At 35.6% G+C, this 18409-nt stretch overlaps 1 protein-coding gene across 4 annotated transcripts in view; it reads right to left on the bottom strand.

The window, feature by feature from the left end:
• LOC120347482 (APOBEC1 complementation factor-like) overlaps positions 1-18409 on the bottom strand; it is a 36132-nt gene that overhangs the window by 12582 nt on the left and 5141 nt on the right. For 2 of the 4 annotated variants that reach the window (XM_039417481.2, XM_039417484.2), the window contains exons 2-6: positions 10504-10697; positions 8627-8769; positions 2570-2737; positions 1370-1549; positions 67-223 (exon numbers count right to left, since the gene is read on the bottom strand). In XM_039417481.2, coding sequence (XP_039273415.2) covers positions 67-223; positions 1370-1549; positions 2570-2737; positions 8627-8769; positions 10504-10635 — 780 coding nt within the window. In that variant the 5' untranslated portion in view covers positions 10636-10697. Of the gene's footprint in view, positions 1-66; positions 224-1369; positions 1550-2569; positions 2738-8626; positions 8770-9093; positions 10444-10503; positions 10698-15783; positions 15922-18409 lie in introns of those variants that run through there. The other 2 variants (XM_039417482.2, XM_078117896.1) reach the window with 2 other exon arrangements.

Genomic DNA, 18409 nt, shown 5'->3' with positions numbered 1-18409 from the left:
TTAAAAATATTAGAGAAAATACCGGTGGAACTTGACGTCTTATGAATAAAATTTGAAATATCTCACCTTTTCCAAAGATTCATCCGTTGTGTTCAGCATCAAATTTCTTATGTACAAAATTTTAACTTGTGCCATGACGTCATCATCGACCTCGACTTCCGGTTCCGCCCAATCTACGGCAATCTGGTGACCCCAAAGTTGAGGACGGTTGTGCATGAGTTTTCTGGAAATAGAAAGTAAAAATAAATTGAAAAATAATTAAACGCTATAAGGTTTAGGAAAAGCATATATAATGTCAAATGGAATAATTGTCTTGAACTAAAAATTCAAACTATTGACAAAATAATCGTGGAGTAGGGACCAAATCAGAATTTAATTGTAACAAACTCTCCGGCTAGAACTATTTTCTATAATTCTAATAACAAGAATAAAAGCTATTGTAAATTTTGCCGTAAGCCGCGCACTTACTTAATCATCAAGATTCAGATAATTTATTTTCGTCGTGCATGAAACATTGTAAACACAAACAATAATAATTCATGTCAACCGAAGCCGCAAAAAGACGCCAACGCAGAATTAGATTGAGCCAAAACCGTGAACAAATCTCACTAAATAGGTATCTATAGCGGTTCCATTACATTTGAACCCACGTACATTTGAACCCATGACAATTGCACCTGTATGCTATTGCACCTATGGATTTTTTTTTGTTTCACGGATAGTTAAACCCATACTAATCCTAACCCATGGGTTTTAGCACCCGCATATAGATTGAACCCGTGGATATACGCATGGGTTCAAATGTACATGGGTTCAAATGTACGGTCACCATCTATAGCTGATATATGGATTCAGTACTGATAACTGAATAAATTCCATCGTTGAACGCTACAACGCGGTTTTACTTAATCACAAAGAAGCCAATCCAAGTGTGCGGCGTCATAGTAATTCCAGTTCAACACACATAAACACTTAGTACATGCATATCTAGCTGGTATATGCTTTCGCTCCTTGATAATATAACGAAGTACATCCTCAGACATAACTTGATAAAATTGTCTCGATCCAGTGACCAATTCAAAATGTTCATATTAAAAATTCTGTCACTAATACACCCTTTTTTTAATTCTACAAGCGAGAATCATGGGCCAATGCAAGCGTCATAAGAATTTGCGATTCGCATATGGTCTATCCTTCGGGGAGGATCTTTATATGATAGCCTACTTTAGGTTGATGGGGGGTCTACATATGATACTTTTGGGGTAGAGGCATCTTCATTTGATCCACAATTTCAATCTCTAACCCCGCACGCAGGCCTTAAAAAAGCAACTCACATTAATTCACTTCTGATAAACGTAAGCAAACAAACCTTCTGGCCATTGCAGCAGTGTGATGGTCTTGATACTCAACGAAAGCAAAACCTCTGTTTTTAGCTTTATCGGCAGCCGAAGGATAGACGATTGCGTTTACGACTCCTTCCGTGAGTTTCTGCATCTCGATCAGAATTTCCTTCTTTTGCTTGCTTTTTGGAATTCCGCCGACAAATAATCTGAAAAATTGAGGAAATAATATTTTAAGAAACTTAATTTCTAAGCGAGGTATCCACATTTTTTCTAGAAATAACAACTTTCGCCTAAATGCCAAGTTACGGTTATCACTGGAAGTGTAAATGCCGTAAAATCGAATCTATTCTCAGTCATTGTGGTCATTAAAACGAATATTGGCTCTGCGTTTAAACTGTTAAAGTTAGTATAATTTTTGTTCCAATATGTGTCCTAAATGAAACTGGTTTTCTCTTTATCAACTGCTTTCTAGAGTGAAGTTTCCAAAGTTTTTTAAAAATGAATATATTGAATATTCCAGATACAAATAAATTAAAATATATAATACGCCTTAATATATTCTTTTATATTTGTACAATACAAATTTTATACAAAGGCCACGAATCATAGCCCTCGCTACAATAAAGCATTGCTGTCTACATAATGTCATAAATGAAAATAGCCGTTTACGTGGCATGCCTATGTAAACATTGCATAACACTGATGGTATAAAAAAGTTGCGTTGTACTAACGAAAATTACGTGGTCGATTTTTAAATTCGCTGACTTGTAATTAATTGTGAAATGTGGTAAATTTTGGCCAGATAATGTTGAAGGAATAATGTATGTTAAGATCTGCACGAAATAAAAAAGAGTAAATTAATTATGATTAGTACAATGGGAGAGGACCCTAGTTTCTTCTTTAGCTGTGCTTAATTGTTTTGTTTCGAGCCTCGTACCAAACGCTATGCACTCACGTCGTAATGGTAAATATATATATCTTAATGCAACAGTGGCCGCTTACAACTCTTAAACTCTTTACACTTTTATTTAAGGACTTTGAAATCAAACTTATATGAGAACTTGAGCAAACTTATATAACAATGGATGTCATTTGCTGAAGCTCTTCACAAGTTAGTCACTGGGAATGTATACCTGTTTAAACTTTGCTTCTATTTCCAGGAAATTGTAAAAAATAGTAGCGTTTATGGCAAATTTTTATATTTTTGGCAAGTGAGACAATAATACCTGCAATTATCCACACTTTTGCAGACACCGAGAAGCCTTCCTTTTCTAATTTCTAAATTATTCAATTCCTTCAGAGCTCGTTTGGCTTCGTTCTGTGCGCAGTATTTCACAAAAGCAAATCCTCTGTTGTTTCCGTTGAAATCCATCATCAGTCGAAGTTCGTATATTCTGCAACAGACATATTTAATTAATTATTTCTATATTTACAAATGCTTCAAGCCGTATATGCACATGAGAGTTGTAATTAGTGAAATTCAAACGAAATATCAGTATTCATATCATTTATGAAGTTCCTCACATCTTGACCTCAAATTGGGCCCTTGAACTCATTGAATGTATTTATTACATATCACAAATGTGTAATGTCGTATTTACTGCAAGCGGTAAAAGTATAATACAAAATGTCGTGTTGAAAGAGCGATTGGTTTTCCAAAGAGAATGAATATTGGCCAAATACTCAACATTTTTAACAACATATCAAATCAGGGAATACTAAGGTATTGATTCAAAACCCTTCTCTTCGTCTACTTCCTCCTTTGAATTTTTAAGCAGCCTTTTTATGCTATACTTAACCAACATATCAAAACAGAAGGAATTTATGGGATTCATGTTAAAGATTTAGCCGTCGAAATAACAGATATCGCAGCGATTATATTTGACTCAAACCCCAGGTTTACAATCAATTTTAAAAGTGTTTAGTTGCGTTCAATAAACAATTACTTTTCAACCGTTCATTTTGTGGGACTATTATCGTAATTCGAAGAAAAATAAAGTATACTGCCAGCGATTTTTAGAAGTTTAATTGCCAGTTTGCAGTTTTATGCCAAGTCTATTTTTTAGTGAAGTTCGAGACGTGCTTGAAATGCTATTATTTAAGTTGTTGAGGCATGGCACATGCCTGAATCAGCAAGAAGGTGAATGACCTTGCTATTTTCGAGCTAACTAGGCATTATTGCGCGACAGTTATAAATCAAAGTTGACCACGCCCTCCATTATTTGATTGGTTTATGATATGATGGCAACCAATGAAATTACACAACAAACTTTACGGCATTGTTTGCTAATAGGTGATAAAATTATCGTTCCCGCCATAAATTATTTGAAAGTTTGCTGTCGTTATATGCAGATTACACAATACTTAAATGCTGTTTTAAAAATAAAATACTCATAGTAATTAATGGTCCCACATAAATAGCGAGTCCAACTGTCTTTCGTCAAGTTTACCGATCTTCAATCAACAAGCCACAAAACGGTTTTAATTTGGACACCAGTGATTTTTCCTTTTCTTGGAGTTCGTCGAGCACGTGATCACAATCAGTTATGAGCGACTACTAAAATGTCATAAAATACTGAATCTCTTTAAAGTCATGAGAGTGAGTACTAGTGAGTACACAAATGAACCAAAAATTGGCTTTTTATGAGCTGTAATACGACCACGCGTTGTGTTGTATCTGTTGAAACTAGACCTTGTGAGCCGATGCTGAAGTCAAAGTCTGGAGCCACGGAGCTGTGACGTATTAGTGGAGCTTGAGCCAAGCTTACCATGTTAGAAGAAACGTCATTCCATCAGAGAGTATGGAAGAGTATGCTAAAACAGCTTTTTTCAACCTTTAGGTCGCGATCCGAAATTGTGTATCCGGAAAAAATTTTCGCCTGTTTTTTCAAAAAAAAAACCAAACTTACTGCTTTTATTTTCTAGTTGATTCAATTGTTTGCTTTATATTTTAGGTGTGGCTCAATAGTTATCGTATGTATGGGAAGTATCACAGCGTAAAAACATCAGTTAATTTGCGACCACTTAAGGCATAACTATTGGGTAATAATTTGGGTCGCTTGAAAAAAAGATTGAGAACCAGTGTGCTGAAGTGTCAACGTCCATAATACGGTACTCCCGTAGTATGCGGGCCAGGTTAAGGTTAGGCCATAATTTTATCCCGATTTTCCTTATTTTAGTTATATCACAAGTTTGGGGACTGTTTGTGTAAGCGAATATACCTCCTGCCCATAGGCTTCCGTCCCGTTACACAACCTGACAGGCGAACAAAATTAGTTACTTCCATATCGGTGTATACACTTCTGAAGCGCCAATTAAACATTGTTCGAAGCGAGTATATAATTCTTTAATAAAACATAGAAAGACGAGAAATAGAATACTAAAATTATTAAACTACTTTAACACGACGGAAGTTTCACGAACTTATTAATAAGTAACCAATTAGAGTCCGATCATCAGTTTAAATATATCTTGGGAACGAAATTTCTAGTTTGAATGTCCAAGCATGGCACAAAGTAATTTTACTGTTTCATATATATAATAAATTTGGCCAAACTAAAATTTCTTGACAGGTTAATTTATCGCTAACTAATTCTCGTTGTCCGAGAATAAACAAAAACACATTATTATATCATAAACAAATATTTTAAGCATTATGATATCACAAAACTTTCAAGTAGTTTTTAAAAAATCTACTGATTAACTGTGAATTTATAGTAATTTGATATTGTAAATGTACGTGAGCGCTGTTACAGTAGAATTAACGTAATTTTGAATATTTTTAACAGCATCGTTACTTGCCGATACCGACCATAAACATGTTTGCATTCCCACCACTTGTTACTAGACCCGATATCACTGGCCGATTGTTAATCTTGAATAATACGTGCGTAAAACGCGAATTTATCTACGGCCAGAGTATATAGAGACCTAATTGGTGATATATTGTTCGAGGTAGCTGTCACGAGATGACCTTTGCAGTTGACGACGAATTGGATATAAAATATTGTTATACATCGATAATAATGGGGCGTTGTCTAATCTCGGGAATTCCAATACGTAAGAATTTTATTGCAGTATGCTGCAGGGTTGTATAGCAAATGGCGTATCATTCGTTCTTGAGTTTTGTCTAACGGGCCAGTCAATATTTGGGATATTTTGTAGAAAACACTAACGCAAAATTGTGAAATGCGAAAAAAAACACCCGCCACGTTTCAAAATAACACATTAGTAATTATCCGGTTTGGGTTCGGTTTAGGAATAATTTTAGAATTTGAATTTCCAGCGCATTCTGCATTACTAGCCCTCACCCTAATTTAGTTTTGGGGCAATTTTCGCCTTGGGGCCGTTTTTTTGTTGTTTTTTAACAAAATTTCGTTCTCTTGCAAACATATATATGTTAGGACCAATAGTAATCCATTATAATACGAAATCCTACCTAGCTGGTATTTACCAATTTAAAAAGACTATCCTGATATTATGAAATGTTGTGATTGATCATAAAAGTGAAAAATACAAAATCGAGGGAGTTAACATTAAAAATATCTTACCAAAGTCTTACAATGCGCGCAAAAGTGTCTTTCATAGAACTATAACAAATGCTATTTTTTTTAGAGCGGTGGCAGGGCTGTTTTTTGAGAGATGGCGGTGTATGTCCCAAATGGCGTATTGCTCGTTTAATTATTCTTGAATCGATGAACCAATGAAAACGGCAGTGATTTGAAGAACAACTCAATCCCAGAATGTTCGAAGTTGATACTCCGACTTTGAGTCTTGGCTCCGAGTAAACAAAACTTCAACTCCGGGCTGAAAAATTCGATTTCGATCTTAGCACTCTGGCGACAAAAAGTTTGGTGGTATTGGTGGATTCAATTATGTTTCAATTTAATGTTCAGTTTCAACTCTGACTTTCAACGGACTCCGACTTCCGGTCCCGATTCCGGGTATTTAAAATTTTGACTTCACTCATATGAATTTAAAATAGAATTCCGGGTTAGATTCCGATAACACTCCACATGCCAATGCAAACACTATTCCCGGTTGTAATATCTGGGGGACAAAAAAGGTCAAGTCGTTTAAAATTATCAGAGGTCACGAGAGACTTACTCCCAATCCTTCAATACCTTGGCGCCAGTGGATCCGTATGCGTATAATGCAAGGATACTGTAGCAGGAATAACATGGCCGTACTATGCAATTCAAGAGTCCTGCTGCACACTAACACAAATGCGGTTCTGAACCACGTGATTGTTACTTATTGATTTTAATCGGTAAGTATGTTGTTAGGTATTTGTCTGTTTATCTGTTAGATGCACACGGTATCTCACGAAAACGAAGTTGAATCTGCTCTAAATTTTGCATGTGCATTGATCATAGCATGGATCAGAAGCCTATTGATTTTCGATGAAGATTTTCGATTTTTCACTATGGAGTAAGAGCGCTGTTTCGGAGGATCTCCTAACCTTCGATCGAAAAGTCTTCGGTCTCCGACCGATATTCTCGTTTTTTTCTTGTCACGGTTGTAAGCTGCTCGTCTGAGGATCCCTGATTTTGGTCAGACGAAACGTTACAGAAACACTTTTAGGTTAATGTGCAGCATGACTCTTGAATTGCATAAGATCGTTTAACTTTTGAATTTACTGCTATAATTCACGATCCTAGTCAATCACCCCTCGATGAATATAACAGCATTTTAAACATTGGAATCAAATTGAGTGAACTAATGTAAGATTAATTATATACATCGATGGAAATGTTGGGAATTCATTGCGAGACTCAATGTGCGTTTTATATATGGTCTTGTTTCGGTCATTAGATAATATATTAATTTAAAGCAGTGCTTCTCAAAGTTGATAGACCGGGGGCTAAAATTAGAAGCGATAGAAAATATTCGGGCCGAAAGAGGGAGAGCCCGAAAGGGTACTAAGATACCGGTATAGTTAAATTGTGACGAATATACACGTGCTTAAACTGTGATAATACACAACAGTTGCCGTTATCTAGAACGCAAGAAGTTGAAACATAAAGTTTTACTTAAGTTTGGCGGGCCATATCAAATCGTTGCGGCCCGCGGGCAGCAGTTTGGGAACAACTAAGTTTGAGTGACAATAAACGTTACGCGAATTATGGTGCGAGCGGCCTTGACCCACCCTCTCTGTATAGATGTACGCTAATCGTTAGATGTTTTCCATGAGTTTTATACCATGAACATGTTGTCTTAGGGCCATAAATATTTGATATTTTATCCAAAGTCCAAGTAATCTATTTACAACGATCCCATAAATCGATAAATCTTTGGGACCCACAGTTAGTGTGTTTACCCATTACAATCCAAACGGTGAAATTTGCAATGTAGGCAATATTTTAATTTATGGTCAAATCTTTGCTTGTCGTGACTCGCACGAACTAAGTTTATTTTTTACTTTGTTTTCTTCTAATTATTGACACGAACTCTGGACTTCTGGACTCATTCAAAATTACGCAAAATTCATCATACAGTACAAGATAACTCCTACGAACGCTCCATTTCACCGATTATAAAAAATGGGTACTCCTGAAGTATGCGCACCAAGATGTCGCACAACCTGAACCCTAACCTGGTATACAACCTGAGTTCAGGTTGTGCGCCATCTTGGTGCGCATACTTCGTTTTATTATATCAAATGGGAATAAAGAATTTTTCTCGAAGTCTTGTCCCGTGTAACACTCCGAATAAAGCTCTGAATACGCATCCCTGTTGCTCGTAATACTATCTCAAAGCTAAGACATGATGTGGTTAGACAGTCAAATAGAATTATCGGTGCTCCCGAAGTATGCGAACCAAGATGGCGGACATCGGAACGTAATATGTGTACCAGGTTAGGGTTAGGCGATAATTTTTTTCCAATTTTCCTTATTTTAGTCCTATTATCAGTTCCAAGACTAGCCAAGAGCCTCCCGTAGTATTTATACCTAAAATTATGGCCTAACTCTAACCTAGTACACATATTACATTCCGATGTCCGCCATCTTGGTTCGCATACTTCGGGAGCCCCGAATTATATTTATATAAGTAAAGCAAGTCTGAATTTTAATCTTTACTACAAGAGGCAAGGCAAAATGAAATTGCTGATTTGTTGGTATCCACACTGAAGTAATATTAAATTCAAGTCTATTTTATTATTATGAAGCGTTTACTTTCGTCACTCAAGCACATAATTTTTATGATTGTCCTCAGTCTTTGTAAAAGAAGCCACTGATGCGTTTTCGCCACGAATCATCAATACAATTACAAACAAAACTGACCTTCCGCATCTCTCAAGCACGGGCACAAGTTCATCTTCATAAAGATCTCTTGGTAGTTTGCCGACGAATATCTCACAACCTTTACCGGGTATCGGGTCCATCCATCCTGGCGGTGGGCCGCCATATTTTCGTTGACCGTTTTCCTGTCGAAAATGTATGATTTTAGTATAAGAAATCGCTTTAGTAATCGCTATACTTGTAATAGATGTTTGGTTAAAAACCAAGTTCGACGTGCAAGGTAATTATTGAAGTGCCAACTGAGGGGAACGCATATTTGCTGATCTTACCACAATAGAGATAAATATGGATTACATAATCTATTTTCACAAAATAGCAAGTTGTAATAACATTTATAAGCTTTCGTTTGATCATAGTCTAACTTCTTCAGACAAAAAAAAAGATATAGCGCAATCAGACATTAAATAATAACTAACCATGATAATTAAAAAATGAAACTTTTTCCGTACCCGATTTGACAACATGTTTAACGTACATCCTATTTAAAATCTATTGTAAGTTTTAATATATTGGGTAGGTAATGTCGAGGCGGAAATCAAGTCATTCCATAAATAGTAGTTTTTTGCAATTGAATGATTGGTAGTGCAGAAACTTGTTTGGAGTGGCAGGCATGGAAATCCCGTATAATGAAATATCCAGAAAGCGATCGAGTATTTATTGTTAAAAATCGGACCTCCTGAAGTATGCGCACCAAGATGGCGCACAACCTGAACTCAGATTGTGTACCAGGTAAGGGTTCAGGTTATGCGACATCTTGTTGCGCATACTTCAGGAGTACCTAAAAATCAATAGAGAAATACACTAAAAAGGCAAATACAATCCTCATCGGCGGGTGTATCGGCAACACTTTCTCTCAAGACTTCCAAACATATTCCCACAATTCATATTATGGTTAAAACGGTGCATGCTCTACGTGTGTTGTCAATTACAAATTGTTAAATTGCTAAATCATGCACTCAAGTGGTACAGGATGAAATTAGAAATCGTCGACTTTCGGTCAGACAGACATCGCAGCCTGGTCTGCACCACTGAGCAAATTTAGAAAGGACTATTGAACTACCAAAGATGAGATCAGTTTGGAAAGCATCTACTATAGTTTCCATATTATTTTCGTATATACTGTCGTGGCGCTCCAGAAGTATGTGTACCAATATGGACATAACTAATTTTGTTCGCCCACTTTACATCAAGTTGTGTACAGGGACTGATTACTTTGGGCGATGGGTGTATTCACTTGGCTAACATAGACAGCCCGCGAACTCGTAAGTCGTAATAGAACTAAAATAAGGAAAATCGGCATAAAATTTGGCCTAACCCTAACCTGGTACACATACTACGGGAGTCCTTCTGTCGTAGAAAACAAGCCACTAAACATAAGCGCTAAATTGCCAATGTTATAAGCGAAGTTGAAGGTATATATCGCAAAAACTTGTTAACATCGGATAAGTTGGGCACAGTATGATCTTTGGCTACTGCCTAATAGGTGGGCATATAGCAGAAAACTGCTATTCGTTCAATTTATGGTTTGAACATTACGTTGACGCAAGTCTGGCAATGTAAAATGTGTTTCTAGGAAAATTCGCCGCAGAAAATTTCGCCATGGGAAATCTCGCCGCAGGACAGTTCCCCGTGAAGGAAAAATACTCTCATGAAAAATAGTCTTAATCGAAAAAGATTCGTTATTTAAGAGCATACCCTAACCCTATAAACCAAACTGTTTTTATCACAAATACTTGTTTTACAGCAAAATGCTCTTGCGATTTCTCCTATTTGGCAAAATTTCCTGCAGCGAGATTTCCTACGGCGAAATTTCCGAACAAGGTAAATATGTCGTCGCTTTGATTCTATATCACCCTTACCTGTGTTAGTGGATATCCTGTTCTTGCGCACAGTTCTCGCAGCACTGTTTCCTTCGCTGGATTACAACGAAATGGGTCAACAGGTCCTTCCTCTACTTGACCTTCTGTTGGATTTTGATTGGTCGATGTCATGATGTGATTGACGTGTGGGCGTGGTTAGTAATGTTTTGATCACGATGAATTATTCCCGTGACCTAAAACAAGAAGGATTCGGCTGAATAACAACGCAGTCAAGTAAGTAGAAAATTTAGTTTTGATTAAATCGTCGATTTTTAGGGCGTGTTTTTACGTTGTTCGACCCAAGCAATGCCACATACAATCAGCCATGGACACTAACAATAAGTAAAAAGCTATTGTTTTTCAAATGCCTTTGGAGTAGGCAGAAAAGCTATTCGTTTAACTTTTGCAAAAAAATGCTAAATGCCCAATTGTTGGAAATTGCATGCATTTTGTGATTTTTTTACATGCTCTTTGAGTTATATAGCTCTGAATAAGGCTATAGGCAAGGTATAGCTGATGAATTGAAGGCTGCAATAGTCTTGTAATGACTAATATTTTTATCATGTTGTACGGTCTAACCCGTTCATTATACACTGGGTAAGTCGCATGGGCCTGAGATATCAACCATAGATTTTTGATATGTGACGTCAACTACTATGAAGGCAAATATGTGAGCCAAACACGCACATTGCAGCTACGTATAGGGATTGTGTTCCTGACCTTTTGCCCTTCACTAAATTGGGAATGCCTTGTTAAAGATGAACGGGCCTCATAAACAAAATACTCTAATTAGTGAGTGCGAGTATTCATACATTAGTGGAGGACAGATATCCGAAAAAGGTCCCTTATTTGCGCCGCCATTTTGTTCAATTAGTACAACATGCACTAAAAAACTGCAATTCCTGTCGAGTTGCAGATTTAGCACGTGTTTATCGTCCATATAGGCGGGAAACCGCATCGTGGTTTCAAAACTTTGAAAACAAAAGTGGCGAGCGTTCCGTGATATCGCGGAGCTATGCTATTCACTAATAATTAACTAGAAGACCACTATTGTTAACTCAGGGAATATTATTACGACATATCACATGTATGAAATCACGAGTTAAGAAATCCTACATACAGTTTGCCCCAGTAACAAAACCCAGTCATTTTGGAAAATACAGGGTGTCCATAAAGTCCCTTTGCAATCTCAATAACCAGGTCCGTTTTTTTTTACAGTAATTGTTCACTATTTTCACTTGATTCAATACATCTGTGAGGGCCAAAACAATATATAATTTATATATATATATATAAATTTTATATAAAATTTTTTGTGAATTTGTGGACACCCTATAATTATTGAAAAAACACAAATTTTGTGCAAAGCGTCCTTTGTTACTGCTGGATAAAATCACACACAAACAGGAGTTCAAGTTATGTAGAAATTCATTTTCATTCCCGAAGAGATTTATTAAGAAAATTTTCAGTTTTCATTATTTGGGTCACACCGTAAAATGAATCACTAACTTGAAAAACATTTAACCAAAATGAAGTCACTTGGATTTAAAAATACGTAAATTTTATGCGTTTGTTAACAAAAATCACCAAATACAATGACCACTTGGACAAAGTCGGTTGCTGTATCTAAAATGGTGATTATTGAGTCCCTCTTAGCAACAATAACTATATCAAGACATACACGAAAATTAAAACCCTGTTTCCAGTGTTATGTACGGTGTGTTTTTTGTTTTTGTTTTTTTTGTTTAGTTACATACTTGAAGATATGAAATAATCTTGTTCAGACTACAAACAGGCCACCATAGCACCATTGTCGTTTAAACTTTAATCTATCATATGCACAAAATTGGCTGCCACAACCATGGGCTTTGCGACATTTGCTTTAAAAAACATCAAACGGTTTATGCAAATGATAAATGAGTTATTGTTAAAAAATAAAACAATTCGCAGTCAATTTATCTCAAATTAACGTTGTTATTGCGGATGGTTTGTTGCCCCAAAAACAACTATTCAGCCCAATAGGTGTAAAGCGAGTGCCCAATTTCAAAAACCTTGGTCTAGTTACTAGACTCTAGTACATGAATAAGATGACTGCAAATTGTCATTAAATCTTGCTTTATACTAAAACATAATCAAAACGGATGGTATGATTGTTTTTAAAGAAACCATGTCCTCAATTTATTGGAATCGAAAAACAGGATAATCTAGAAACGCGTCCTGAAACCTAAATTTCGCGAAAAGACCAAGTATGGACCGTTCCTGTAAGACGTGCGTAATGGCTGTTTGTATCGGGTATTTATCTACTAACGAGATACAAATGCGAAGTAGTAGCTACGCGATATTTATTTAAGATAACATGTAGGGCAAGGATCATTTCCTAATACCCGCGTCAACCGGTATCTACCAGTACAAACAGCGAAGGTTATAAATACCTATTAACAGTTCAGCGTTTATTTGTTATCAATATATTTTCAATCGACAGGAACAACAATTGATTTGAACAACGTCTTAAGAACGGGATTGAGAGTCAAATTACTTTACTAAAATTATTTACAAGATGCAGTCAACATTATTTTTCTCGTTATTATTTTTATTTCAATTATTTCCTATGTTTCCCCCATACGACTATTAAATTAAAAAAACAACTACCTAATTATTTTTAATTCTTCGCATTAGAAAGACGAGATGATAAATATTAATTCATACATATCACAAAACAGAACCCACCTCAAATACGATAGATAACTGCTGACGTTAATATAATTGATCCCAGATAAACACGTGTTCAACATGTATTGGCTTCAGACTGGGCAAAATCATTTCATTTGTAACTGCGTGTTTTATTACTTTTAGTTATAACGATTTGGGTATCTTGTAATCCATATATATGCGTGCATTATAAACTATCGATACGCAAAACGAGCAAATGTTCCGTTAAAGATTGAATAATAAATGAGAACAGATTTTTATGCGTATGCGGAAGAAATGAAGAATTTAAAAATAGGCCAAGGCAGGAAACGCATGCCTACGTAATTCTAACATACTCGCACATGGCATGCGATATCAACATAGTTAAGTTTAACGTCTCAACCACTAGTCGGCCAATTGGCCTTGCCTGTATAATTTATCACACCATGGGAGAAGTGTTGGTCATAGAACTTGAAATCGAAATTTTAATCTGCATTGTCATCATCGCTTTAAACACGAAGCCATCGCTCCCAGTATCGTTAGGTATATACTCATGTTGTTATTATATTCTAGAAGACATAAGTTAAGCTCATTTATGAAAACTATTTAAGGTGTACGTGACTTGGCACATGTTAATAAAAGTGGAATAAAGCTTAATCATTTAGTCAAATAAAATGTAAGCAATTTTGAATTTTTCCCGCCACAATACACGACATTTAACAATGAACTATTGTGACACACCTGCCCTTATGTTTACTCTAAACGGTTCAAATACATGACATATTAAGTTGCCAGATTTTACAAAAAAAGAAGGTTAAGTTTATAGAAACGTTATTTGAGAAATGCCCTCCGATTTATACTAAAACAAATATATTGAAAATATAGTATTCTTCATTAAAATTTTATGCAGTATTCAATTCTAAAACAGTTTTGGTAATGGGTAATACTCTCGTTACAATATTGCAAACATGGACACCTTTTATCGGTGGTAATGGCGCTCCAGAAATATGTGTACCAATATGAGGTAACTAATTTTGTTCGCCTACTTTACATCAAGTCGTGTAAAGGGATTGAAGCTTATGGTCAGGGGGTATATTCACTTGGCTAGTAGAGACAGTCCCCGAACTCGTTATAAAACTAAAATATGGGAAATCGGAATAAAATTATGGCCTAACCCTAACCTGGTACACATACTACGGAGGTACCGTTTAGTATTGTTGGAATATAAGGGTAAGGCTGAGAAAGGAAACGTCGTTAACACGAAATTTTTCACCCGTTTGCCTTCGTACAATACCCTGTATCATGCACAAGGTCACTGTAGCGAATTTAAGGTGATTTGGAGCATACGTTTTTTGTGTTTTACTGCTTGACTTACAATATAGTTATTCGCTTTAAACCAGGGGTGGGCAAGGTTTTTGGACCGGGGTGTAAAAATTGTGCTCATCTGGACTGGCAGCCATGTAAGTGTGACGTAAAAAAATACATTTTATGATCAATATTTACAGTGTTACAAAGGCAAAAGTAAAAAACAATTCGTGCCAGAACTATATTTAATCGCAATCTCAATAAATTCTTTGAGATTGGTATAACTAAAACATGAAAACCTGGATTTAGTTTGGTTGTGGCAGCATCAGGCGAACCAGACTGAATTACACCACGGGTCGGATTTGGCCCACGGGCGTAGTTTGCCATGTCAGCTCTATACTCAAAGGCCTGGCGAAATGTACATTCAAGGCGTGATTATAGACAAACACTTTAACCCAATGTCCAATTCATAAGTTTAGAAAATATTTTCTTTCTTTCAAGACATTTGTTGGTTTATTCATACTTCATAAATGCACTAATAAAACAGCACCAAAACTTGTTTTGAACGAGCGATATCAAATACCTCAAAACCAAAGAGTTTCAAGCTAAAAAAATATCATTATTTATATTTACCTCAAAATTCCAGTTAATCTACGGCATGGATTTAGGATTAAAATTTCACTGCGAAAGTTTGCTCAAAATAAGGTTACACGCACTCACTCAAAAATAAAAAGCCCACTCATGAGAAAAATGACATGCAACTACTATATTGTCAAAAGCTATTGAAACATGGAAACATCAGCAAAAGACCCCAATTTGAGCGTTATATGTTGAACGCTCAAATTGAAAATTGTTAAATAGCCCTTCATTTTATCAAATCAAGGTTACACGAACTCACTCAGGAGTATTAAAACTAACCTGAGAGCAAAATAACGTGTGACTACTGAAATGCCAAGAATCCATTAAAACCAATTTATCATCCACAAAAGAGTTCATAACCTCAATTTGAGCAACCAGTCACAAACGTTTGAAGTTATTGTTAAATGATCGTAGACTTTGCGATTTTGGCAAAACAAAAAAGTCATAAATTGTGATAATGGAGACAAAATAATCTCTATTATGAGCAAAATTACGTCCAATCGCTAAACCACTAAAACGGCACACGTTACTGAGACAAATGAAACAACAGCAAAAAGTTTGTGAGATAAATTTGAGCCACAATAAACGCACTAGTCAGAGCCAATGACCATGAACCTAACGATATTATTAAAAAAATTCTCGACTTACCTTAAATTGTGATAATAGTGACAAAGAATTAGTCTTTACTTTGCTATTTACAGTGCGATTCTTCAGATTATTATTATTAATTACTTTTGAATTATTTTATAAATTATTTTGGAATTTCTCTGAGGGGTATATTCACATTGTGCTGATAAATAAAGAAATATCAGATATATTAGTAATCGGTCAAAATCAGTGAATTGGGAACAAACCAGGACGCTTTTGAAAACTCTTCATGCATGGGACAATGGCAAACGCAGGGTTAGAATTGAAAAGTCGAATAAGATGGGTAAATCTGCAAGATTCACGAAGCTTCTATATCTATTTGTTACAGAATAGTAACCAAATGCCTTTAATGTACTCTATTTGGTGTTTGGTAAAAAGGGTTAGGACTTATTCTTTTTTTTATATCAGGCTTTGGAATATTTTAATATATTGAATAGCTTTCATATCCTTTACAGATGACATATAATAATGTAACGAACAAAACTTTTCAATATCGAGCCCGAGGTATGGCCCCAGTGGCGTAGGGTTGTGAATTGGAACCCACCTCCCTCTCTTTTTCGAATGCATATAAAGCATTTTCCTGTTTTATACCTAGCAATTTACTTAAGTATTTTCCTAGGTAAGTATTTTCGTATTTTTTAGAGACTCAAGACCCACATTTTCCGGCTTCGAAAGTTCCTGGCTACGACTCTGTATGACCCGACAAACCACTCAACCTCAATTTCTGTAAAATTTTACAGTTTTTTTTCTCAGTATTTCAGCAATTTCAAAATGATTTAAAGATATCACAAGGCCGAAATCGAGCACATAAATATGAATCCCAACAAACCGAAATATTGCAGGCCATTAGGTTTCTTGTTGACCATATTGAACTCATCTACCTCTCAAATATAGGTTAAGTACAAGATTAATTATTTAACCTCATAAAAATTATTCTTTCAAAACACAAAACCAACTTAATTAAAAACTGAATAGCTGTCACACCACGTGGAAATATTACCTAGCGATACGAAACCTGGCATATATGTTACAATCTTCTCTATCAATGAAACATATCTAACGAAATATTACATATTGTAGGGCATATGGGCCGTTTTATGTGTACTTTTGCTTTTCACGACGATCACTGGGCAAACAAAAATCTAGATTCCGTACAAAGCGAGGTAAAAACGAGGTAAATATACCTGAATTCGGTCACTACGCAAATAAAACGTATACATAGTACCTTACGTACGTTGACCGATATTAATATGCTGAACGAGTAAAAGAAAAATTTAATTGACTGAAATTTCATTAGCCAAATAAAACATTGAAAAATTATTTGTGTGAATGAATTTTGACAATATAATTAATCAAATTGAAGTGATACTTTGAAAAATACAATTTTACCTTTCCCGTCCTAAGTTTTTGAATGATGGTCGTACATATTTGGTAGACAATTTTCAAATTTAGTCAGGAATTATTCAAGACGGGATATATTATGGGAGATAGATTCTGTTTGTTTTTTGATATGTATAATTTAATATTTATAATTCTCTTCTACTCCAGTGAAAGAGGTGGAAATAATTTGGTAGTTTTTTTTATATATTATAGTGAAACTTGGGGAATGAAAAAGAAATAATGTACGAGAAATGACGGCACTACTATTTCATACGAAGTCTGACCCAAGAAAACTAGGTCAAAGTTCAATCAGGGGAAAAACGATTGTAATATTTTCTTATTTTGATTTATCGATCCGACCCCGATTATTGAACGTTGCTACTCTAGCGTAGCCGCGGTAACTTTGGCGCGTCGATGTACGCTTAGTTCATGCCAAGACAGTATTAACCTTAGAAGTTGACGATTCACCATGTGTCTATCATACGATGCCAAGTATAGTAGGCGGGTGAGGTGAAGCTGTACGCTGACCAGGATTTTTCATTTCAAAGTGCATTTCAAAAGTAAGCAATACCAAGATCACAAAATTTTGTGTAATTGACAGTTTCTTATTCACTCCAAAGATACTCTATATCAATCTCTGCTCTTATTTAACCCAAATAAAATTGTACGCTTAACGGTTATTTTCGAATGCGTTCTGAAGTCCATCGCTACAAGTAAGCAACTTCAAGATCACAAACATTTATTTCAAAACGACATTTTGTATAAATGAGAGTTGCTCATTCACCCCAAAGATACGTTATGTTAACCTCTGCTCTCATATCAGAATTAAATAATATATAATCTGCGGTAAAGCATTTATTTGCAAATTTGAGATTAAAGAATTGCTTCTCAATATAGAAGAGATGTTTAATTGTAATAAAATAATTACCGATCTTATTTATTCGGAGCCCTGTACGAAATGAATTGCGTGGAGCCCAATCTGGACAAAGATCATAACTGAAATTCAGGCATTTGCGTTTTATTGGCTTTTACCTAAATACAAAAAGGCAGGAATACATGAAGTAGCTTTTGTTTAGAAGACTCACTCTTATAAAATAAACAATTTAACCTATAATAGTTTAATAGTTTACACCAAGAAATAGCGCGAGGCCTATGGGAATGCAGCCGCTGTTATTTTTCCACATCTTCCATAGGGGGGAAATACATCTAAATTCCATAACTCCTCTTCCCTAATGTTGAGGTATGA

Source organism: Styela clava, chromosome 11 (assembly GCF_964204865.1).
Source record: "Styela clava chromosome 11, kaStyClav1.hap1.2, whole genome shotgun sequence".
Lineage (NCBI taxonomy): Eukaryota > Metazoa > Chordata > Ascidiacea > Stolidobranchia > Styelidae > Styela > Styela clava.
The sequence above is the reverse complement of the archived record's forward strand: the minus strand, read 5'-3'. Positions and strand labels throughout refer to the sequence as shown.